We start from the raw sequence: 23169 nt of genomic DNA, 5'->3' as shown, positions 1-23169 counted from the left end.
CCCGAAACCGGGTCGCGCACACCCTTGAATTGGATAGAATTACTCGGAGGCCGAATCATTTGGAAGCCAATAAAAAATTCATAGTCTCATATTCGACACGACAAAACAAACACTTCGAAGTGTACATTTTGTGTTAGCAATCAATAGAAAGCCCCGTTGCTTCGTGTACGGAGGGATGTCCATGAATTTATCGAAGCTGAGATTGCCCATCGTTCCAGTGATTCATACAGAGCTCCGTTAAAACCTACGCCTGACCCTGCGATGAAAAAGAGCATCATCGACTTTCGATAAACTTCTCGGAGCCGCGGCAACTATATCCACCGAATTATTGGACTTCCCGTCTCGAACTCGAATGTGCAAATACATCGTGAAATGTTCGCAACGAAAATTCACTGGATTCAAAAAACCCTCGATCTTTACCTCGTCGCACACTCCCACGCACAGAAAACCGATAAGTTTTTAACAACTCTGTCGCAGCGGGTTTCTGCCACATTTCCGAGTCACGTTTTCCGAGAAACTCTTTCTGCCTCGAACATGCGATAAATAATATGAAAAACGAGAATAATAATCGGAGACGATTGACCTTGACTTATCACTGACGATCACCGTTCGGTCCTACGAAACGATGTTTCTTATCGTTACTCGGACTTGAATCCGCATCTTCGATCTGACTTGCTTCTCTACGCCATATACTGTGGCTTCTTGAGAGTTTTCATTCTCACTACCGAGTGTTTGTTATACATTTTGCATCACGTTTCATCCAGATGAGTGTCCTGAAATTGTAAAAACTGATTTTTGTTTGTGATCATCGATGTACAATCGCGCAAAGAAAAGTAGACGATTGACTCCGGTGGAAAACTCTTTCAGAACGTGCGTGTGGATTTTTGGGGCATGCGCCCCGATACTCGAGACAAAGTAACTTGAACGTTTGTAGCGCGTGCCTCTCGTCGCGGGTGTGAAATGCGGGGCTCAGATAATTGACAGGCTGGGATCGATTTGAAGTTTTTTTGCAGCTTTCGTCAGCTGATGCACGAAGACTGTTGAATATCTGCATTATTTTAAGGTTATTCGTATCTTTCTGTGACTTTTTCTCGTAATTCTTCATTCGGTTGTACTTTTCAAACTCGTTTATCAACCCACAGCATCATTTTTATTCGTATTTCTCCATCGTTATCATGAAACGTCGTCATTTGTTTTGCCCTCTTCGCAGTCCTTGGAATTCTTCTCGTTCTTCCTCCTTCGTGAGTTCGATTTATTTTTCAGTTTGCAATATACCGTTCACTGGAGAAAACTCTCGAATAACGAGCGCTCTAGGAACATGATGCAGCATCCACTTAGCAGTACAAAAAAACTGCCGCTTGTTCAGTTGAAAAGGGATTGGAACGAAACGCAGTCAGTGAACAAGAATACGGAGAAATTGGAAGAAAATATTTTATTCGAAGAGCAGAATATCTCACGGATGCGATGAAAAACTCGCATCCTTCTACAGTAAACTATTTTTATGCCGATCGAATTTTGATTTTCTCGTGCTTTCGACAGAAACGAATTTCTTTGTGTTCACACAGGTACCTTCGCGCGACTCTTTCGAATCCTTTTTTCACCAGAGGCAGTTCAACTCGAGTATTTTCATTTTCGATCTTCCTCTCGTAACTAAATCTGCCGATTTCCGAAACCATAGAACATTGTCAGAAGGAGAAGAACGAACGTTTTTTACCACCACGTGGCACGTCACCCTTTCGGGGATTGCTCACGAGCGCGAGTTCGTATCCGATTATGACTATCACATTCTCCTCCGGCGATTCCTCCTTCCTCTTCGGTTCCCAAATGTCGGGCATCCTAGCTGAAAGGCATGTTATGCAGCGGGGGATTAAGGGACAGTTCGAAGCAACAGAGGCAGTGAACCGTGCGCGCCCTTTCCGAGGCCCTTCGTCGTTACCGGATATGCGTCATCCCCCTGCGTAGCCCTAGTAAAACCGACAAAATATATGAGTGAAGGAGCGAAAAGGGCGACCGAAGAAAGGGAAAATGGGGGACAGCAAACGAGAGAGAGATATCAACTCGAGGAAGAAAAAGCCTCTCTGCTATATTCCAAGACCACTTCCCGCCATTCTGGATTACGTAACGAGTGTGATTCATGCACTCGTGGCTTCTCCGCTGTCCCAGCAACCCTAGAACGACCCTGTACACGTATATATTAATTTTCATATGAAGTGAAAGGGGGGATTAAAACTGGAACCCTACGAAATCGAGCACTATACAATTATGGGCCATAAATTCGTTCTCCTGCAGAATAAATAAAGGGATATGACACACTCCTCATTGGGATGAGTGTTTTTTTTTTATCGGTGAAAATTCAACTCGGATATTTTCGCCCTGCGATGGAACTCGGTTTATTTTTTCGAGGAAACGAGATTTTTGACTTTCAGATATTTCGATGACTCTAGTTTCGGTGCTTCCACTCGACTGTATCGAAGCTCGACTGTTTATACTTGCCGGAGCACGATCGTCAAATTCTGATTTTCACAAACGACAGAATTTCACGATTCGATAAAAATAATGAGGAAGAACACGACGGCAAAGTTTTTAGGAATTCTTTATAAATTTGAATGAATTCCGGTGAATTAACGAAGCTTAATTTAATTTGAGAGCCACGTATGAGATCGAGGACTGTGGGATAAAGTTGAGTAAATTTACGTTCTGGAACAATTCCAAGGATCGGTAATACAGTAAATTCGTTTCAACCGAGCAGCTGACTCGTTAAACGTTTATCAAGCAAGAGGGAGAGAGACGGTGTGAACGTCGCTATCGATGATTCTCGGAGAATATTTCGTGAGATTAGTCGAGGGCCATGAAGTGGTAATCGTGTGAAATCCATCAGCACGAGGAGTACCTGGCCTCGAACTACATATTTTTTCTCGGAGGTCGGGGGAGGGTCGCAACAATCGTGTGATTTTGTACACTCGGGATGGCCGTTATTACAGCGAAGTTTTTAATGCGATGTTTGTCCCTGTTTCTCGGCGGAGAATAATGCAAGGAATTGGTAAGAAGTTTGAGGCAAGAAGAAACGCCGCGGGGCCAACGCGGAGTCGAATAAATCTCTGAGAGGACATCGGGGCAGGATTATGATAGCCATTATTCGACTATACCCCGCGAAGAACTTGTGTGTATATATTTACAGAGCACTTATGTGCACAAGAGGATTCACGAGTAGCCGGTCAGGCCAAGGAATCCTATCGTGTCGTTGGCATAAGTTCAACGATTTTAAGTATCCGAGCGGCACTTCGCGCCGACGAGACTCAAGTGCAAATCCCAATTTGAGGCAATCTCGTGTGGCGCAGACGAGAGCACGTTCGTGCGTTCGTCTCGAACGACCTACATACCTTTTTCCCTCTCCGAGCTTCCTCATCGCATTTTTTCCGTCCTTCGGGACAAAACTCGCGCGCGCAATCGTTGCCGCATACTCAAACAAAGCAATTATTGTTTGCTCCGCAAGTGGAACTGATTGTTCGAGGTCTCGGGCTGCCGCGTACAGCAGGAAATGAACCGCGTGCCATTGCAGAGCCGATAGAAATTAGCGAGTTTTGTTGAGTTATTTGCACGCACACATCGCGACGCTTGACGCATCGACCAACTGTGGAATTACGAACTTCAAGTTATTTGCTTGGAACCGTAACGAGGGGTTAGGGCAGGAGAAACAGGGTCGCAGTTGTTCCAGGCCATTTAGCGCGCACGCAAATTGCGTACGATCTTCTACGCGTAAGCGCATGATTGAGAGGCCCGAATCGATGTTACGGAGTATCAGAATTTCTCCACAAGTCCGAAGGAACTTGAAGAAATTCAGTGAATCCGAGGCTCGTAAACGGACACATTTTTCGAGCGTCTTCTGCTGATTCACCGATAAACTTGGACCATTGCATTCGCACGTGTATCTTCCGTGATGCGTGGAAATGACGCTGCGAGCTGGAGCGTCGTTGATTTACGTGTTTTCGGCTCGGAGGTCACGAAGAATGGAAATTGTCAGAAGAGCCTCTCCTTCGCGGATGTCAGCTCAAGATCGAGGCTCAAGGAAGGACCGGCTTGAAGAAAACGAGGAGAACGGAATATTCGTGGACATTGGAGTTGAAGAGCACGCCGGATACGCATAATATAAAAAGGGAGCTTTTCCGATGGCGAGATTCTCCGAGCGCGGGGTCGTGGCGGACAAGGGAGGGCGAACGACGACGGGATGCTTGGCGCCACATTGCCGCGACCCAAATAACAATAATACCCCCCTATACGTCGGAGATCCGGCATGAAACCGGGGGATGAAAGGGGGCAAAACGACAAAACCCAACCCACATTTGCTCAATCGTATATAACGGAGGAGAAACTCACTGTCTTTTCCCTCGAACAATGGACTAAATAGTTCTCACTTCTCGCTTCATCATCAACTGGAAAGTCACGCGTTAAATATACTGTATACACGTATCGAAGCTACGACCTTTTGTTTTTCCTCTAATGACCTTTTCCCCCAAAGTAATCCTGGACACTTTGCTATAACGTCCGTCTTTTTTATCGCTCCTCGTGTGCCCGTTAGCGTGCGGTCTCAAATCCTAATAAACTGCTAATGAACGAAAAACTTCCAGGGTCACGTATTCCATTGACCAAAATCCTTCATATCAGAACGAATGGGTTTGCTGTCCAACGCTGCTCAGCAGAAAAACTATTGATTAATCTTTATTAACCGTTCTGTATGGAAAATTTATCTCTGAATGACAGATATGGGTCGTTTCGACTCCCCCTATTTCAAGCTTTACTCGCGTTATTACCTTTTTTCGATGATTGAAAGAACCATTTGATAATTGAATTCATAGTGTTTCCAATGGTTTTACAATTTATAGCTGAGCCACGAGCGCATACTCGCGAACGTATCCATGCACTCGCGACTCCTCCTCGATTATGGATCGTCCAGTAAGCTACGAAGGTGAAAGTTCTTAAAATTACGATTTTCTTACTGTTTTCAAACGGAATTAAAATATTGCTGTTTTGGATCTTTTCTTCTAGGAAAACGTTTCATCGCATCTTCCGTAGATACAAAAGACTGCGACTTTACCCAGAGAAGACACATTTCAACTGTCACTCTTTCGAACCTCCCGCCGACAATGAACGTTTCTACACAACCTGAGTACGATCGCACCTTTTTTACCGTTTCTCAGTACAGTTTGGCTCATCTCTGTCAGAATCCCTTTTCACGTGCGAATTATTCGGATAAGATAACAACGAAAAAACCAAAATTTTATTCGAATCAACAGCATGTTTTCAGCCTCGCGATTGCACGAATTCAGTTCTGGCTCATTCACAAGTGCTTGTCAATGAGAGACATTTGAATAAAGGCATTTTAAGCAAAGAACTCAAAAAACGTTGTTTCGTAGGCATTTGCATTGAAAAAAATAGGTAAAAATGGCTTTCCGTACTCGAAAAATTTCGGCAAAATAGTCCAACACGAAAACAGGACAGTTTCAGCAGGAATTCAGCCAATCTCCGTTTTGGGAAGCTGCGTGTCTCGATCCTATGGTTGGTGTTACCGAGATCGGGTCGTTTAACATGTTTAGCGACACGGTTTAGCGACGAGCTCGCGCGACTGGTCCTTGACACACATGCGTGATTCGCGTGTACCGCGCGGGAGACTCGACAATCGTCAATCTCGATTACGGCAAAGCTAACGATACCGAAGCAGATTTGTATGGAAAAGAAAGCGTAAAGTTACAACGAAATTGGATGAACGATGATGAATATTGTAAAACCTCTTTACGGCGAGTCTCTCCCCCCTTCGAATCGACTATCGATGTTTGCTGCGTTAACATTAAGCTAAATTCCGAACGATCATGAGTCATCGATGGGAAGTAATCAATTTTCAGAATTTCTCGAGGTTATACACTCGTTTATTGACAAGTGGGATATTTTTTTGGGAGTAGAAAATTGTAAGAGCCTCGATAAGGAAACGTCGTATCCAAATGAAGGGAACACGCTTATGATGCGGTTTAAAATAAGCACAATTTTACCGATATTACTGATAATGTCAGTTATTCAAAAAGGTAAGTTTCCGTAAATCGTTTATAGTATGAAAAGTCAATTTTACGGTTGTGACAACGAGCTCATGAGTCCGTTTCCTCACCGTACTGCGTTCAAGTTTGCATAGGTATCAATTGTTATCAGTGCAAAAGCAGCGAGGACAAAAATTGTGGTACGAAGAGCGCGGATCGGAAGTACCTTAAGGAATGTCCGAGGTCTCACAGGTTCTGTCGAAAATTGGATTCCATTTGTGAGTTCAAATCAGGGCTTCCACGATATTTGGAATCGTCGGATTCCAACGCTTCGTTTGCCAAAATTTTACCTTCGATTTCACCTTTCAGATTATTTTACCGATTCGCGAGATTACATTACGATACGGGAATGCGCGATGTTCCGAACGGAAGGGCAAGATTGTTACCACGGCCGGTACAACAGGGACAGTTATCAGCGCGTCTGCGAGTGCGGGGAATCCGGTTGTAATCGTTCGCCGAGTTTACACCGTGGAACTTCGATGATTTTGCTCCTTTCTCAATTATTCCTTCGTTGGGTTCTTCCCTCTTGAGGCTCCAAGCGCGTACGCTTTTTTATGAAAAATATCTTGTTGAGAGTCGCCAATAAAACTTGGTCGTATCGAGTTCGCGTCCGGAATTCGAAAGATTCTTTGTCGTTTCATCCGCTCTTGAACGTCATAGGCTCGATTGCACCGTTATCGAATAAACTTGTCCGAGGACTCGTGGAATCGTTCCTTAAATTAACATCAGCACGAGAGCATCCTTCGCCCCTTCCCTCAGCAACGATGTGTATGATTAGCAATCGCGTGACCGAGAGTCACTGGCATAATCGCCGTTTTATCGAATGAAAAACAACTTGACTCGATGCAACTTCGCAAAATCAGTTTTTCCTACAAACTCTCAGCGAACAAGAGTTCCATCGATAAGTCTAAACGTGCTCACGCCTCTGTGAAAGTGTTGCAAAATGACAAAATTCCAATTAACTTCATCCACTCATTTCGCATTAAAAATTAAATTAAATAAAAATAAATCCCAATAAAAAAGAATAAATTCAATGAAACAATATTAAATTCAAAATTTAATCAAGTGGAAATTAATTGAGGTTTACAAAAATTAAAGAAATTACAAATTAAAAATCCAATCAAATCAAATTCAACTGAATAAAAAAAAAAAACATTTTTTTTTGTTTTATGATAAAAACGATCGATTACGATCGATTGTTTCGAACGTTATTTACTTCTGGGGACAACGACGAATCAATCGAGGTGCCAAATCACTCGATAATATCGCCGTGCAGTGCAACCCGGATCCGTTGGCTGCTCATCAATGGCCAAGTCGCTTCCAATCCGAGTTATCGATTCTTTCGGTACATACAAAAGCTTGGATAAATTATGCACACGAGTGTATTACGTTACGTATATATGCCGTCAATCCCTTGGACGGACGTACGTGTGCGTTTGACTCTCAACAAAGTTTAAAGTTTGCTGAGGATTGGCGACGTTCTGTGTCACAGGAAAAGAGGTATTATCCACTCAGGCCTAGTCCGGTAGTAGCTACGCTCACTTTATAGGCTCCACTTGAACGTACCACCTACGGCCTTCCCTGTGCTCTCACAATTTGGCCCTACCCGTTGTCCGCGATACTCTCTTTAACATACAAAATGTCCACGCACATAATGACTCACGAAACAATTGCCTAGTCCTTGCAAACTGCGATTGTTATTGCAAACCAATGAAAAATCGTTGTCTACGAAGAGCAGGCGCAGGATTGGCGCTTCGTCGCCCAGTTGGTCACGCTCATTTTTTCATTAGGCGTTTGACCTCGGGCACAGAGCTAGCTCATTAAGACTCGAAATATTCGAAACTACGATTTATGATTCGAATCTTCGGATCGAACGAATCCCAAGATCGTAGGACGAAAATTCAGTAGACGATTTTGGGCTCGTGTTGTTTTTTCGATTAGTCGATTTTTTAATCGAAAACATGAAAACTCGAGGGCTGCTAAAAAATGCTCGGAGCTCCGTCAATGAGAAATATTGGAAACGATAATAAATTCGTTGTGACGAAACGAGTCGTTGCTGTAGAGAATTCCTCATTTGTTTTGATCGTAAATTTTCGTTATCAATTGAAGATTATCATGGCTCGTGGCCTCTTCGTTAATTCTCGGGATATCTCTCGTACGGGTATGATGCGTCCCGGAGTCTCGAGCTCGTTCTGCGGCTGCTAGTACATCGAGTCCCGTCTCCCTCCCACACTGCGTACATATATAAATATGCGTGTATTTGTATGCTTCGGATGGGGACGGGGGTTGGTGAGACGGTGGGAGTCGTGCCAGCCACCGCACGGAATCAACAGTGTTAGCCGAGCTCGCGAGGCCGTGGGGTCGGTGTATTTTCAACCCCCTTTATAAAACCGTAAAGCCAAGAGTAGCGCGCGCGCATCCCCCGCACAGTGTTAAAACAGTTCAGTACGTTGCTGCTCTCTGTAGAGGAATCTACCGCTGCGCTGCGTACTCCTTTTATAAAAAGACGATCACTCGTTTGTTGTTCGGTGGCATAGGTGGTACGAGAGAAGATATTCTTCGAGGGATCAACGAGTGTGAAGATTTAAAAAGCCCGAGACAGGATGAAGGTTCAGCAACTGGTGATGGTTTGCGGTGCCTACTTGCTGGTGGGTCACTTGGGTGAGTTTCCGAGCTGAGAATCCTTTTGTTGCATTATTATCGAGTCGCTTTGACTGCTAAGCCAGCGGCAGGTATGCGTATAACGAAGCGTTCCGACGCTTCCAAAACTTTTCCGAGGCCCCGAGGAAGTTTGTGACTTAAAAACTCCGGCTTTGTCGACGTAACGGCTAAAAATAGTTGGAACGATCCCGGAGGCATTTCCCGGCGAATGTTTAACTCGGAAATGTCCGAAGACGAGTCGGCAACAGGGAGCGAGGAAGGAGCGAATTGGGTCAGTCAATTTCATGGGTACGTTCGCTCACCTCCCTCAAGACCGTCACTGATAAAAGTTCATTCGAATCGACGTCCAAATTCCTGGGAAAAGGGAGCTTCGCTCGATGATTGTCCGAGGAAATCGATCGATCGAGTGCTGATTCAGAAGGGACATTCGGGAAGGCTCGCACGAGCTATCAACCCCCGAGTCTCTGGCTCCGTCCCATTCCCATGGAGTTCCAGGGGCGCAGGCGCCGTAAGAATCGATGACGATGTGAATCCGCAAAGCCCAAGGGGACGACGGGAAACCATTTCCAACTCTCGTATACAGATATATAACGAAGTACTTTGGACACCAACGAGCAAAAGCGCGAAGCGACATAGAAAATACTCAAGCGACTAGAGCGAGGGCTGATAGAGTTACTTTCTCCGCAAGTACAACACTGCGGCGTGCGTATCGAATGCAGTTAAGGGTTGGGTCACGAGGTCAGAGCTCGTTTCACGAATATTGAGAGGCCTGAGTTAGCGCTGATCAATGTTTAAATAGATTTTCCTAGGGAAGTTACAAATCAAAGGGAAAAAATTTGTTTCGTGACTTCCGGAGGATTTATGTGTACGTAAGAGAATTGAAGGGAATTGAGAGAACGGGCGAGACACGATGACGCCACCGTTTCTGGGCCACGTACAGCTGCATTGATTTTTCCTCTTTTTTTTAACGGTGCGGCTAATCCATGACGCGTTTTATACTTCGACCAGACAAAGTTCGCTGAACTTTTTGTCCCGCGTTTTCCTCTTGAGAGAATAACTCGTTAATTAAGATGCCGAGTATACCGAAGCACCGCGGAGAATAGCGTGTAAAAATTGAAACGAATATTCCCTCGATATTTCATTAATTAAATTTTCTATTGCTGTTTCTTCAGTCTTTTGGAATCGTCAGCTCGTTCCCCGTGTCGACATCGACGAACGACAGTTTCTTCGCCGTCCTTATCGCTCTGACCCTTCGACCCTACCCCGATAAGGGGTCGGTCGTTTTTCGTTTATCCTCGCCTCGAAATATTGTTCGACCGCACATTTAATTCTTAATACAAAATGATCTGACCTCGAATCCGCACTGTGCAGTGTCGTGCACCGACGTTAATTGTTTTCCTCTCCATCTATATTCGTCTCGATCTATTTTTATTTCCGATGTTTAATATTAATTTACAGGCGTTGAGGCGCTGACGTGTTACGAATGCAACAGTCACATCGACAGCCGATGCGCCGACAAGAAACCGCCAGACGCCCTTCAGAAAGACTGCCAGGTCTCGGCCGGCGGCACCAAGTACACGATGTGCCGTAAAACTGTCCAGAGCATCGAGTTCCCCATGAATGGATGTACGTTAATTACTGTGCAATTGACAAATTCGTGATGAAAGTTTCTCGAGTTTCGCTCGATACTTTTCTCCTGTTTATTTTTCATTCAACTTTGTTTTTCTGCCTCGACAGTGCCACCGGAAACTCGTGTAATCAGGACCTGCGGTTACGACGAATCGAACTACAAGGGGCGCTGTTATCAGCGCAGCGGTTTCGGCGGAAGGCAGGAGGTTTGCTCCTGCCTGACCAACCTCTGCAACGGTTCGACGCCGAGTTACGCGCACGTGCCACAATTTTTGATGATATTGTGCCTCCTCGGAAGCGCCCTTAACGCCCACCTCCGCAACTAGGCTTTCGGCCCTCGTTTTTTTTAAATTACCAAATAATGTTACAACTGAATTGAAGCAACCGAAAAAAACCAATTATTCGTCGTTCGCAACAAAAACAAAGAAACAGTAAACGCTGGCCGCCACCACGAAACAAAAGTCCTCGCCACACTAACCCCGTCCGCAGCACACGCTCGGCCAGCAGCCAGTCGGGCTAAACGAAAGAGAAAATAGGAAACTTGGCGAAGAGTTGAACGAGAGGGAACAAAAGGCGTCTGTGTCCTCGGGCCGAAAGCCAGCGAGAGGAAAAGCATGGGAAAAAGATAAAACGAGAGAGAGTCTAACGAGACGTCGAACCCGAGAAGCAACCCTCAGTTTACACTAAAAAGAATCGAAACAACTATCGGAAGCGAGTGCTAATTCGATTCCAGAAGCATGAGAAATATCACGAGAGTTTTCGTCACGTGAGAATGCACAAAAACGGATCTGGTTGGACAATCCTAACTTAAAATGACAGCAAATTAATTTTAAAACGACAGCGTAGTTTTAGGTCTAGCTTTCTATCGAGCCTTCGAATCCGTTTGATGAATTAACCCAATTTTTATTGTTGTATCACGGGAGAGAACGATGCGGACTTGTTTCATTGTCTATTTCGTTTGAAATATTGTATTTTAAACAAAATGTAAATGCAAGTTTGTCTCATCGACGTCACCACTGCCTTCACTGAGTAACGTACATCGCAATAACTCCTACGTCCGTAAAACACAAATTTTCATCCGTTCACAGAATTCACAATCTTGTTAAATTACACCTATTCGCGCACCCGTTGTACTCGCCCAACTGCGCCTATGCATGCCACACTTGGAGGAACTTAAAAGCTCTTCGATAAAGAAATAAATGAACAAAGTACGAAAAATTAAGGACCAACCAATCCGTTCCGAAAGATCGCACACACACACACACACACACACAAACGCAGGCAAACGAGTTGAAAAGAAAAACAGAAAAATTCAAGAAATTAAAATTCCCGATAACCGTGCTATCGTTAAACGTATATGATATATCGAGCAATTAAACGTGAGTGAGATTCGAATGGAAATAAATAAAAATAAGAATACGAGAGCGTTGGAAAGATTGAAAAAATTAGAGGGTCCTTCTCGAGTCGTCGTTATCGTAATTGAATTTTAATGAACCGATCGTTGAGTCGGGCACACCGTTGTTTGTTCAAAGCATTCTGTGTGTAGAGCTTTATAAATATATAAATGAGTATATATATATAAATATATATGAAAATAAAACGACACAAGCGTTGAGTGAAAACTTAAAAAATTGAATAAACATAAAAGTGTAGTTATAAAAATTTTTAAGTATCACACATCATGTTCAAATTGCCAATCGGTGTGACGCATTTCGGAATTCAAATACCCCTCGCCGCCGCCGGGTATGATAAAATGAGCTGATACTTTTCTGATAAGAGAATGAGCAGCAGGTATTGAAGGTAAAACGCAAAAACAGATTAATGTTTAATAGCAGAATACAATATGTAAATATGTGTGTGTGCGCTCTCGCGCCCTCTGTCGTGTATACGTAAACATCTTCGTCGAACATGGACAATTTCGAATTTGGTAGAAAAAACTTTGAATCCAATAATTAGTGATCTCGTACAGCTTAGGGATACGAATATAATAATGTTTATGATTACGATTATGATAATATAATGAAAGAAAAAAAATGATAATAGTGATGTTGATGATTATGAAATGATAATATATAAAGAGGCTCGTTGCGAGGCTCCGCGGTCTCGCGAGACAATTGTTCACCGCAATAGCGGCATCCCCTCCAAAAAGGCAAAGCAAGAAAAATCAATATACGAATGCACCATGATTAACCGGCGGACTTTTCGTCTCTCTTCCTCCTCAACTTTTCTCTTCCCCGTTCTCGCATGAAATTGATCCTTCGCCAATTTTCGTCTCGTCGTTCGCGCGACCTTAGCGTGACACAATGATGAATAAAACGACTATACTTAATCAATTTGTCATGGAATTGGATCAATTTATGATAAATTATATAATATTGTTGGATCAACGTTTTCTGGCTGGATGGAACGCGAGATTTGCCTTCCCCGCGGCGGCCTCCTGATCGCCCCTTAAGGGGTCAGCTGATGGCAAGCCAGCTGATTTTTTTCCCGAGAAAAAGAATGTCAGTCCCGAAGATCGGCAATTGTTTCATCCCTCTTCGATGTCTCGCAATTGCTGCTCGTTACTCGTGACGCGAAGAGCAGGGAAAACACTTTTTTGTTTGTTTTACGCTTACAGTCTCTCGTTCACTCAATCTTTCATCTTTAACGTCAACGCTTTTACCTCTCGCGTGGTAAAACAAAGTTCCAATAAACTCCGTCGCGATTGAAAACCTTCCGGAATAGCATCTTGTCGTCCAAACTTTTCGGAGCTTTGACGTTTTTCATAAAACCGAGACGAATAACCGTATTGTCAAAATGGTTTTTCCCTAGGGAAAGCAGCGTTGATTGGCCCAAAGAAAGTTGTTATTTTTAGCTGCCTCTGCATCTGTCAACCAAGGGATTCGAATAAACAATTTTTTTTCAAAATGACTTTACACTTTCCGAGTATTCGACGGTCTCGTTCTTCCAGCAGCCCACCGTGGCCGGTAACCGCACCTAAATTGAAATGCATTTTCGTTAGCAGGTAAGTCGAACTCGTTTTCTCAGCACCCACATGCAGTCGCAATGACTGCGATGTTCATCGCAATTTTCAGTTAATTCGAGCTCCCGTGGACAAAAGCATATCTAGAGGGGCTTCAAATCCCTTAAGAAGATTCCAGATAGGAGAGAAAAAGGGAAAAACACCGATCGCTGAAAGATCGGATCATGCACCCAGCGGGACCGCCACCACCGCAAAATCGATCCTCTCCTGGCCCTTCCTTAGCTCAATGCCCATCACCTTCTCCGTCGCTTCTTCAGCAACAGCAGCACGTCATTTACGCTCCGATAACGACCCTTCAAGCGTGCCCAGCGAATATTCATCCTCATTGTGTTTACTCAGGTGTTCAGAGGAGTTCCGGATTGACTGGAAACCCTGGTGCACTTCCGAATCAAGGTTATAATCACAAGAGAAAATATTTTCTCAAATTCCCCTTAGGACAGCCTCAAATTTTTTCTGTTTTTCGGTTTCCTGATGAATCAACGTTTAACACGATTTATGTGCGAACGGTAATGAACGAACGCGCAGTTCCGATTCGTCACACGAAAGTGACGAAATGGCAACCGAAGAGCAAACTCCCCCGGGGCCAGCATCCGCATCACCATCAGCAGACCCACCAGCAATATTGTCAGTCACTTCAGCATCAGCAAACTCACGTTCAACAGCCATTAGCCTACATTTCCAAGCCTTTGGTGTTCTTCGATCAATGTCAGGCGAATCAAGCGCCTCCCGGAGCAACTCCTTCGACGGGATCATTCCTCGTGGCCTCTTCGAGCTTCGCTCACCCTCCGTATGGACCCGGTGATCATTACAGCTCGGCATCCGGCTTGGCTCTGATACCCCAGCCATTTTTCAAGCCTCCTGAAGTGACCCAAACATTTTGTCTGCTTCCGGAACGCCCTCAGAGCGCGCAGCATCATCAACAAAGCCTGAATAACCAGGCACAGGGCACGTATTACAACATTTCAGCAAGCAACTCCTGCAACTATCAAACCATCAAGCCCCCCCTGCATTTGACCAACGTCGCTAATTCCTACGGGAACGTGACGTTCGGGGACAATCCAATAACTGGTCAGGCCATCCCGGCTGGTCAGATCTTCCAAAATTCATCGATGACTTTCGGGCCTCCATCCAGAGACAAACTGCCGATGCTTCCCAGCGTCGATCTCCAAACGATGACTGGCTCGAGAAATCTGACAGTTCCTGGCGACACGAAACACCAAGAAGCAGCGGCCTCCAGAAGAGAAACTGTCGATTGGCCTCTCCAAACGGCCCGAGAAATTTCCAATGTTTTCAAGGTACATTTATCCCCCAAAAGCTCATTCCGCAGAATTTCCTTCTCTCTCGATTTTTCCTGTACTCAATGACCCACGTAACCCCCTCGTTTCCAAACAGAATCCCGACGCGATTGCGAGTCCAAGGATCTCCGTATCGCCGATGGAAACGAGCCGACCGTGTTCTTCGGCGCTTCCGAAGAACCAAGATGAGCATTATTCAGACGAGTCGGCAGCGAGTTTCGATTTCACCATCGAAGCTGAGAAAATGGTGTCGGCTCTGTGCAACACGGTGTCGTCGAACGAACTTGGAAAAGACGAGACTCGCGGTGACAACGAAACGTCGACACCTTTCGCCGGTGGAGCCGGTGACAACGTCGCTAACAAAACAAACTTGTGGTTCACCGACTTTTGTACAGAGTACGGGATTTCGATGGAAGAAAATAACCGCACGACGAGCACTCAGACCCAAGAGGATCGCCGGGATCCTCACCATTATCCCGAGATTATGAGAAAAACGATTTATTGGGGCTGCAACGAGGCCGAATCGATACTGAACTCTGCCCCCCACCGAGGCAAGTCGAGGGCAGCGTGGCTGTCAAATATTTCTTCCGCAACGAGAACAGCGCTCACCAAATCTTCCACCTGCTTCCCCATTTATTCCGGTGACAAGACATTCGTCCAAGATCTTGTGAACGCTTTCTTACGAATAACCAACGGATGGCTCGTTCTCGATAATTATTTGAACAAACAGCATTATCCTTGTCTCGATGACAAGTTCGACAGAGAGCTGCCGAGCCGGTTTCAAACGTGGGAAGTAGTCACGCAGGATCTGCTCAGAGAATTGATCAAGACGCTCGTGAGTGTGGAGGAAAATATTGGTTCGTGCGGCTCGACTGGCCCGGAGAACTTGGGATTTTCAGATAACCCACCGAGCACGTCGTTCCCCGGGGATGTCAATCTCTACACGGGAAACGACCTCTTCGATTCGTGGCAACGTCAACAAGAACACTCGACCAAGTTGAATAACAGTGATCGCAGCGATCGTGATGCCACTTACACCCTGCAGTATGCATCCCAGTCGACGAATCCGAACTTAAATTCGTTCGAGTCCCGTCTGCAATCGCAAAAGGAGACGAAGCTCCGGAGCAAATGGACGATAACCGAGAACCTGTCATCGACGATCGACAGCGCGAAATTAGGTCCGGACGTCTCGCTGGGCTCGAGTGACCTTGGTTTCTCCAGCGGTAATCGCTACCGCATGAAAAATGCTTCGAACACGTCGTCGACGAAGATCACGTCGTCTTCGAGACACTCGTTGAACGCCGAATTTTTCAAACTGCAGAACAAAGTAATGGAGAGCATCGGAAGCTCGAGCGAGCTGGAGCGACAACGTTGGGGGTTGAAGGAGCAGCAGTACAATTTTGTTTTTGGCACGTCGCGAGGCGCTCCCAGCACCGCTCCTTCAGGCCCGGGCCCCTGCGAGCCCATCTTCAAAATTAGAACCGCCGGAAGCTGCCACGAGAACGCTTACCCACGGAGGTGCCTGGCACATCCGCATTCGACGCATCCGGTTAATCCGAATGCCACGGGCCATTGTACAAACGTGAATGGAAGTGTTTATCTAGTCGCGGGACCGGAATCCGCTCTCGACTCGACTTACCTAGCCGGAGTCAGTGCCGCGGACCGAAGCAAGCCTCGCGCCGAGCCGGATCGTACCGGTAGCGTAAGAATAGCCGAATTGAACGAGCGCAATTGTGGAAGTGGCCTCGTCCTCTCGGCAACGAGCGTCTCCGGCATCAAAGCGGAGCCGGTTTACGTTGGAAAGTGTGGGTCGGATGAGCGCGAGTTGCCTCCAGTCCCACGGACCAAGATGACCTTGCTCAGTCAAATAGAGGGCAATACGCCTAGCGCGAATAGAGAGACGCAAGAAATGACGGCGAATTTATCAGCCTGGTTTGCGAGCATGAGAAACGCCGCTCATCGCACCATCAAAGGCCCGACGGAAAGTAGAAAACCTGACAATACTATCGGCGCCAAAGCGTCGAACCACCCGCAGGAAAATTCGAGAAGTGCGATCGATTTTACCAGAGCGCTTCACATGGATCCCAACCGGCAATTGCAGACGTTGCAAAACATGCAAGCTATTCAGAGCCAACCTTGGAACGCCGCGAATCTATTGAACAAACAAACGACAGCCAACATTCATCGAAGCCTCGATGAGTACGACAGCTCCGAAGACGTTCGAGTCTACATGAAACCCGGAAGCTACAACGTCCCCAAAAAAAGGCATCATCGCAAGAACACTCGGAAAAACGAAAATTCTGGGAGCTCCCGTGGCAATGTCAACACACCGAGGGCTCACGCGAATCGCCCTGCTCAAAACACTCATCACTACACCGGACAAAAGAGCCACCAGCTCTCGACCTCCGTCTCCTCCTTGATCATCGCTTCCTCGGTGCAAGTCTCCGCGACGACTTCGACTACGAGCACATCGATCAGAGTCCCGTTTTCAGCAGCTGCTCCCATCGTTCCCCCGCCGTCCAGTTTCACCCCGCAAAACTCACCGCGGATCCTGCGCCGCGTCAAGTCCATTTCAGATCGGGAAAACCGGCAGGATGTCGCCTGGAAAGCTGCGTGCGCTTCGGCGGAGATTCTACTCGAAGCACTCAACGTCAAGGGACCCGGCGAGACCTACGACTCGAAGAGCCCAAACTCCGCTAAAGAAGCACGGTCCAACTGCACACCGAGGAGCAAAGATAATTGCTCTCCGGACCGCTTGTCCCCTTACAACGGGTTTGAAAAACAAGTGAACGATCGATTCTGCGACGCTTCGAGCTACGAGGCGTCCGAAGACGACTCGAGCTCCACGTGCAAATGCTCCCCTGACCGGTACACCGAGGCGGAATCTCGGGACACCAAACTCTCGAAGACGAACGTAAAAACGGACTCGTGGCTCATCAGCACGTTGAACAATGCGAGCATCGTCGCGCTCAATGCCAAAGAATCCGATCCCGACAGCACCATCGGCGGTTCCATCAACAGCTCCGTCAACGAGGAACGTCACGAGCACAAAACTGTCGTAACTTCTACGCCGGATCCGATGAAAATTTCGAGCCAGGACGTCGCCGATTCGACAGTCGGTGTAACAGATAAAACGACGGATTGCTTCCAGGAGACTGCGACGAATGAAAGCCCTCGAGATCGTGAAAATGAGGACCGGGAAGCCAGCAACCTTTACGCACCGTCGAGAAACCTCTCGGTTTCGCTGATCGACACCAGCGCCGAATTCGTCGGTCGAGCCACGTACTCCGAGACCGTACGACGCTCGAGCGCAAAATCCGGCGTCCTTGGCAAACCCGAGAACTGCCGAGGGAGGCAGACGAGATGTACGGGTTCGAGCGAGCCCGTGGTCAGAGGCTCGATCGTACCCATACCCGGAAGAAAGTGCCAGCGCAAAAGCTCCGATCGAGCCAGTCAGTCGGTTCACAAGACGAGAAAAAGTGTCGCAAAGAGGCTGCCCAAAGATCTCGACGAAAAGGAAAGCGAAGAGGGACGATCGAACAAAAAAATTGCTAAAGAGGAAGTCTCTGGCCTCAGCTCCGCGAAACCATCGACTGGCAAAAGTCAAAGTAAGAAAAAAGGTGAAAGTGGCTCTGCCAGTGGTTGGACAGAAACTAAAGCCAAAGTCAGCGAACGCGGATGGTCCGTTTGGTACAGTTCCAGAAGGAAACAAGCACTCAGCTCACTAGCATTCAACAAATTGACTACGATACATCAGACCCTTTGGCAAATGGAAGATGCCAAACTTCTCAAGCATCCCTCTACGCATTCGAGTGGATCTGGAGGTGGTGCAACTGTTGAAACGGTTCGTGATCGATCTTTGGTTCCCTTGGAGTAACAGGCTCGCGAGAATTCATCGAATCGGGGGCTAAATTTTCTCACTTTCAATCGCTTTCAATCGTTTCTCTAAATATTTCAGTGCGAAGTCACATTGCGAGACTGCGACTTTGATCTCCAATTCCATAAATGTGAATAAATTTAAATGTTGAAATTTTTTGCTTGAGATTACATCTCGGTTCGCTTTGCAGCTCGAAGAGGACTCCAGAGTGAATAAGAGTCCAATTTTTCTGGAGACGATTGGCTACAAGCTGAAAAACCGAATTTACCATAAAATCGAGCACGTGATGAGGGACTTTAGAAAAATCGTGAATAACTCGAAACTGTATCACAAGGTACGTGGATTCAAATCTGAAGGCCAAAGAGTTTTTAATTTTGCCATTTTTTCAATTCGCATTGCGACAGAACGATGCGGATCGCATCGCCAAGATTGAAACGCTTTCGAAAAGGCTCGAAGAACTTTTCCAGGAGCATTTTGCCACTTCGGATTTTGAAAATGCTCCAGAGAGCCCGAGAAACCAAGCGTCGAGATGCAAATCGCCGCAAAGACAAAAGTCGACGACGAGTCGGTTGAGCTCGTCGACGAAAAAAAATTCTGCTCCTGCTGCTACGAAAAATGAAAATTGACGCGAAACACACGGTCAATTTGTAGTTTTTATTGACCTCGCGATTCGAATAAAAGTAAACGATCGATCGCGGCGCTCAATTTTTGTTCGCCGATCATTCCCAATGACGAATAATGTTTCTAGTCATTTCCATAACACATTGATATTAAATGTATACACGCTTGTGAAAAATACCTTAAAAATCTCATTCTAGTCATATTCATAAGTTTCATAAAGTTCCAACAATTGAGCTCACTCCTCAACCGTTTATCTTCATGTTCAGCATGAATTGTAACCAAAAAATCTAAAAACATGCTCTCGCATTTTCATGGATTTATTGGAAAAAAAATGATGCAATTATGACAGCATTAGAGTCCAATTATTATGTATGCACTGAATTTTTTTTAGGTTTGTAGTTATCACGACTTTTTTTTTTTTGTTAAATTTATACGTGAGTAACGCTGCACTTAAACTTGTAGTTATTTTTAACAATGTTAAAAGGAGAAAAAAAAAAAGAAAAGTTGAAACGAATTTGTGCGGTCTGCAAATATTGTAAGTTGAAAAAGCAACGATTGGAAAATAAAATCAATATCAATATCAATTTTCGTGGCAAAATTTACGAATAAGTTTGAAATATTTTTATTTTGTTTACTCAGGTTCAAAAGTTGAAGTTTTTTTATGACAAATGAGCTGATATTTTTCAAGTTTTCATTGAAAGAATTTCTTATTTTTTACTAACCAACTTTTCATTCGTTATCGAGGGTGAACGTACAAGTGAGGTGAAAAATGCAGTCTCGTTAATTTGTCGTATTCGAATCAGTTTCGTCGTGCTACACGCTTCGATTTGAAAGTGGGAACAAAACACGTACGCCGCGATATGGAGCGAGGTAGATCGATTCTCGGACAACTTCGCACTTGTTCGGCCCGGCATTCTGCATTTCATGCGGCTTCGGTCAGGTCAGGTTCGGGGAGACATGCAACAAGAGAGCGCATGCTTGGAATGACACTTGCATTTTGACATTGTTTCTCGTTTGTTAAAAAATTTAGCGTGTTAGTTGAGACATTAAGACTATCGGATTCGTAAAATTGGGGATTAAAAATGCCTTCGGAAGCCGTTGCAATGCTGGTAGACATGGGCTTCAGTCTCCCAAAAGTGTAAGTCGACGATTCACTAAGAAAATTATAACCTTATTTCTCAACTTACATTGTTGTTCACCACACTATTTTTCCAGGGAAAAAGCACTTCAAGTTACGGGGAACAAAGGTGTCGAGCCGGCAATGGAATGGTAAAATTTTTTAAGTAAATTCTAAACTTCTTAAAGATTCGGTGTAATTTATTAATGAATTTTTGTAAAAGCTGTATAAGTTCAATATTCAACAACTCTTGTCACAATTAAAAGTGAGCTATAAGAACTTCTTTTAAATCTGTGGAATTGGACAGAAGAATATTGCTATAAAATTTGAAATGCTTCAAGAAAATATGAGATTTTGCTTACATTGATTTGAATTCACTGCAAAAAATTTTTTACTGATTGTATCACAATTCTGTTTTCAAAATACCTTTGAATATGTTTGGAATTTTGTATATTTGTAGAATAGATATTTCTTTTTCCTAGAACAATGAATTCAGTTCATAATTCAGAATTTTTATTGGAACATAAAAACTAAAGAATATTCAAATACATTAGTATGCATATAGAAATACAATCAAACATGTTTCACAGAACAAAAAGAATGGGCTGATACTGTATTTTTAAAAAAATATCATTTCTTTTCTGAATCAAGAGCATTTGTAGCTCAGTGTGTCGAGAACTAAAAATAAAAGGCAGCACAATCATTGCTTCGATCTCTTATACCTGAATACAAAGTTTTCAAATTCATTTGAATTTGAAAAATCAATGCTTAACACAGCTTTAGAGTTGGCTGAATTTTATTGGATATAAATTTTACTAGATTTTGTACAATTTCCCTCCATTTCCAAAACTGGTTAGCCATAAATTCTCATGTTTTAAAAATCTGTAGATAAATAGAATGTAACCTTAAAATAGTATGAAGATAAAAAATAAACGATAAAGTGCAATGAGAAATTATTTACTAAAACAGTTTATTGACTTAAAAAATTAATTTCAGGCTGCTAGCTCATTCCAATGATGTTGAGCCAGAAATTGAACCACCAGCTGCTGAAAGAGCTCCAGAAACCGCAGCCAAAACACCTGACGAGAATAGCGAAGCCAGCGCTAGTAATAAAGATCCTTCTTCCAGTGAAAATGCGAAATCGCTCAAATGCGACGTGTAATTTTATTATTATTATCCTTCGGGTAAATTATGTCGCAATGTAAGGACTGGTAAAAATGGATTTTACAGAGAGATCTTTTTCCATCAACAGTTGTCAAAAGTTATTCAAGTCTACTCTCGAGGTCGAATACCATGCCACCAAGTCCGGCCACGACAGCTTTTCTGAAAGTCTTGAGGAAAAGAAACCCCTCACTGAAGAAGAAAAGAAAGAAAAGCTCAAATTTCTTGAAGAGAAATTGAAACTCAAGAGAAAAGAGAGAGAGGAACAGGAGAAACGAGAAGCAGTGGAAAGAGAGAAAAATAGAATACGATCTGGAAAGGAAATGGCAGAGGCTAAAAGAAAGTGAGCATGTTTTTTAATGTTTATCAGAAATACAGCAAATGTTTAGCGTGTTTTTCAGTATCATCAGTCCAAACTGTAAAAAATGAATGGTTTTTGTTTTAGATTCGTAGAATCAGAAATGCAGAGGATGGTAGCACAAAGAAAACGAGAGAAAGAGGAGGAAAAATTGGCTCGGCAAAAGGTGCGAGCTCAAATCGAGGCTGACAAAGCTGCGAGGAAAGCCAAAGCAGCTGAAAGTGGTCAACCAACTACTCCGGTAACTCCCATGCCAGCCGCTCCTGAGGCTGTTGTTTCACCACCAAAACAGGATTACAAAGAAACTAAACTTCAGGTATACTCGGAGTTTAGTTATCGAAATAGTATTATTATAGTATAACAAAAACTAGCGCAAAACTAATACTCTAGTCAAAACGTCGAATCGTTTACTCGAAATCAATATTATGTAATTGTGCCAAATTCATTAAAATATTCCAAGAACTTTATCAAGGATTTGAATATTTAACTTTTTCCACAGAATTTGAAATATTTAAAACTTTTTGGTTTCTAAAATTTCAAACTTCTATTGTTATTCAAATGTTCATGCAATTTCTTATACGCTTTTGATGAACATTTTCGTAAAAAAAATTGTAAACAAATTTCAGATCCGTCTAACAAATGGTCGAACATTGGTCCAAAGTTTTGGATGTAAGGAGCAATTATCGGCGGTGAGATTATTCATAGAGATGAATAGGACCGATGCCCCAGGGAATTTCAATCTAATGACGAGTTTTCCAAGAAAGGTTTTCGCAGAGGAAGATTACGAAGCACCGTTGGATGTGTTGGGTGAGCGAATAAATCAGTTCGATAGTGATAATAAAAATAATAATGTAAGAAATATGTACAGAATTTGCTGATTGGACGAAACGATATTCGAAAAAAACTGATATCGTTTCGTTATCAGCCTTGGCACGTGGCATCGTTGAACCAACGAAGTAATAATATAAAAATGACTCTTAGGATACAAAGTTCATTGTGTTTTGCTAACGTGCAATCTTTTTTGCAGGCCTAGTGCCTTCGGCCGTCGTAATCGTCCAGAAAAAGACGGAATGATTCGACGAGTCAAGACTGTGCAGCGCATGCTCGATAAGTGAGAATATCGTTACGCACAACTTTTATATATATAATAATAAATAAATATATCTATGTTTAAGAAATAGACTTAAAATAAGAAACAAGAGACTCATCCTCATTCTCAGTTTGTCATACGTTGTATATCATTCTCATGTTCCGCCCGTTCGCTCGATTGAACATATGGTTTTATTAATAAAGAAAAAAAAACAGATACGGAGAAAAACGTCTTATCGTATAACTAATAATGAAT

At 44.1% G+C, this 23169-nt stretch overlaps 4 protein-coding genes across 4 annotated transcripts; all 4 read left to right on the top strand.

Moving 5' to 3' along the window:
• The first annotated feature begins 6013 nt into the window (after positions 1 to 6013).
• On the top strand, positions 6014 to 6613 carry LOC122407956 (uncharacterized). The gene is made up of 3 exons (XM_043414445.1): positions 6014 to 6074; positions 6170 to 6301; positions 6393 to 6613. Exons 1-3 carry the CDS (start codon positions 6014 to 6016, stop codon positions 6611 to 6613), a joined length of 414 nt encoding a protein of 137 aa, XP_043270380.1.
• A 1784-nt stretch (positions 6614 to 8397) lies between these two features.
• On the top strand, positions 8398 to 12563 carry LOC122407762 (uncharacterized). The gene is made up of 3 exons (XM_043414176.1): positions 8398 to 8744; positions 10203 to 10370; positions 10482 to 12563. Exons 1-3 carry the CDS (start codon positions 8687 to 8689, stop codon positions 10697 to 10699), a joined length of 444 nt encoding a protein of 147 aa, XP_043270111.1. The 5' UTR covers positions 8398 to 8686; the 3' UTR covers positions 10700 to 12563.
• A 996-nt stretch (positions 12564 to 13559) lies between these two features.
• LOC122407955 (serine-rich adhesin for platelets-like) lies at positions 13560 to 19772 on the top strand. Its single transcript, XM_043414444.1, has 6 exons — positions 13560 to 13788; positions 13921 to 14690; positions 14788 to 18514; positions 18580 to 18596; positions 18758 to 18901; positions 18972 to 19772. Exons 1-6 carry the CDS (start codon positions 13560 to 13562, stop codon positions 19191 to 19193), a joined length of 5109 nt encoding a protein of 1702 aa, XP_043270379.1. The 3' UTR covers positions 19194 to 19772.
• Positions 19773 to 20101: 329 nt separating this feature from the next.
• On the top strand, positions 20102 to 23142 carry LOC122407430 (UBX domain-containing protein 1). Its single transcript, XM_043413627.1, has 7 exons — positions 20102 to 20326; positions 20404 to 20457; positions 21302 to 21463; positions 21558 to 21809; positions 21912 to 22140; positions 22451 to 22631; positions 22852 to 23142. Exons 1-7 carry the CDS (start codon positions 20271 to 20273, stop codon positions 22896 to 22898), a joined length of 981 nt encoding a protein of 326 aa, XP_043269562.1. The 5' UTR covers positions 20102 to 20270; the 3' UTR covers positions 22899 to 23142.
• Positions 23143 to 23169: the final 27 nt, after the last annotated feature.

This window comes from Venturia canescens, chromosome 3, assembly GCF_019457755.1.
Source record: "Venturia canescens isolate UGA chromosome 3, ASM1945775v1, whole genome shotgun sequence".
Taxonomy (NCBI): domain Eukaryota; kingdom Metazoa; phylum Arthropoda; class Insecta; order Hymenoptera; family Ichneumonidae; genus Venturia; species Venturia canescens.
The sequence above is the reverse complement of the archived record's forward strand: the minus strand, read 5'-3'. Positions and strand labels throughout refer to the sequence as shown.

Bases quoted from the DNA above. Each gene is read 5' to 3' on its own strand.
- LOC122407956 (XM_043414445.1), top strand. From the start codon at position 6,014: ATGCGGTTTAAAATAAGCACAATTTTACCGATATTACTGATAATGTCA. The intron at 6,075-6,169 runs GTAAGTTTCCGT...ACTGCGTTCAAG, and splicing joins AATGTCAGTTATTCAAAAAG to TTTGCATAGGTATCAATTGT. The intron at 6,302-6,392 runs GTGAGTTCAAAT...TTCACCTTTCAG, and splicing joins TCGAAAATTGGATTCCATTT to ATTATTTTACCGATTCGCGA.
- LOC122407762 (XM_043414176.1), top strand. From the start codon at position 8,687: ATGAAGGTTCAGCAACTGGTGATGGTTTGCGGTGCCTACTTGCTGGTG. The intron at 8,745-10,202 runs GTGAGTTTCCGA...ATTAATTTACAG, and splicing joins CTTGCTGGTGGGTCACTTGG to GCGTTGAGGCGCTGACGTGT. The intron at 10,371-10,481 runs GTACGTTAATTA...CTGCCTCGACAG, and splicing joins CGAGTTCCCCATGAATGGAT to TGCCACCGGAAACTCGTGTA.
- LOC122407955 (XM_043414444.1), top strand. From the start codon at position 13,560: ATGCACCCAGCGGGACCGCCACCACCGCAAAATCGATCCTCTCCTGGC. The intron at 13,789-13,920 runs GTTATAATCACA...ACGAACGCGCAG, and splicing joins TGGTGCACTTCCGAATCAAG to TTCCGATTCGTCACACGAAA. The intron at 14,691-14,787 runs GTACATTTATCC...GTTTCCAAACAG, and splicing joins AAATTTCCAATGTTTTCAAG to AATCCCGACGCGATTGCGAG.
- LOC122407430 (XM_043413627.1), top strand. From the start codon at position 20,271: ATGCCTTCGGAAGCCGTTGCAATGCTGGTAGACATGGGCTTCAGTCTC. The intron at 20,458-21,301 runs GTAAAATTTTTT...AATTAATTTCAG, and splicing joins GTCGAGCCGGCAATGGAATG to GCTGCTAGCTCATTCCAATG. The intron at 22,632-22,851 runs GTGAGCGAATAA...TCTTTTTTGCAG, and splicing joins AGCACCGTTGGATGTGTTGG to GCCTAGTGCCTTCGGCCGTC.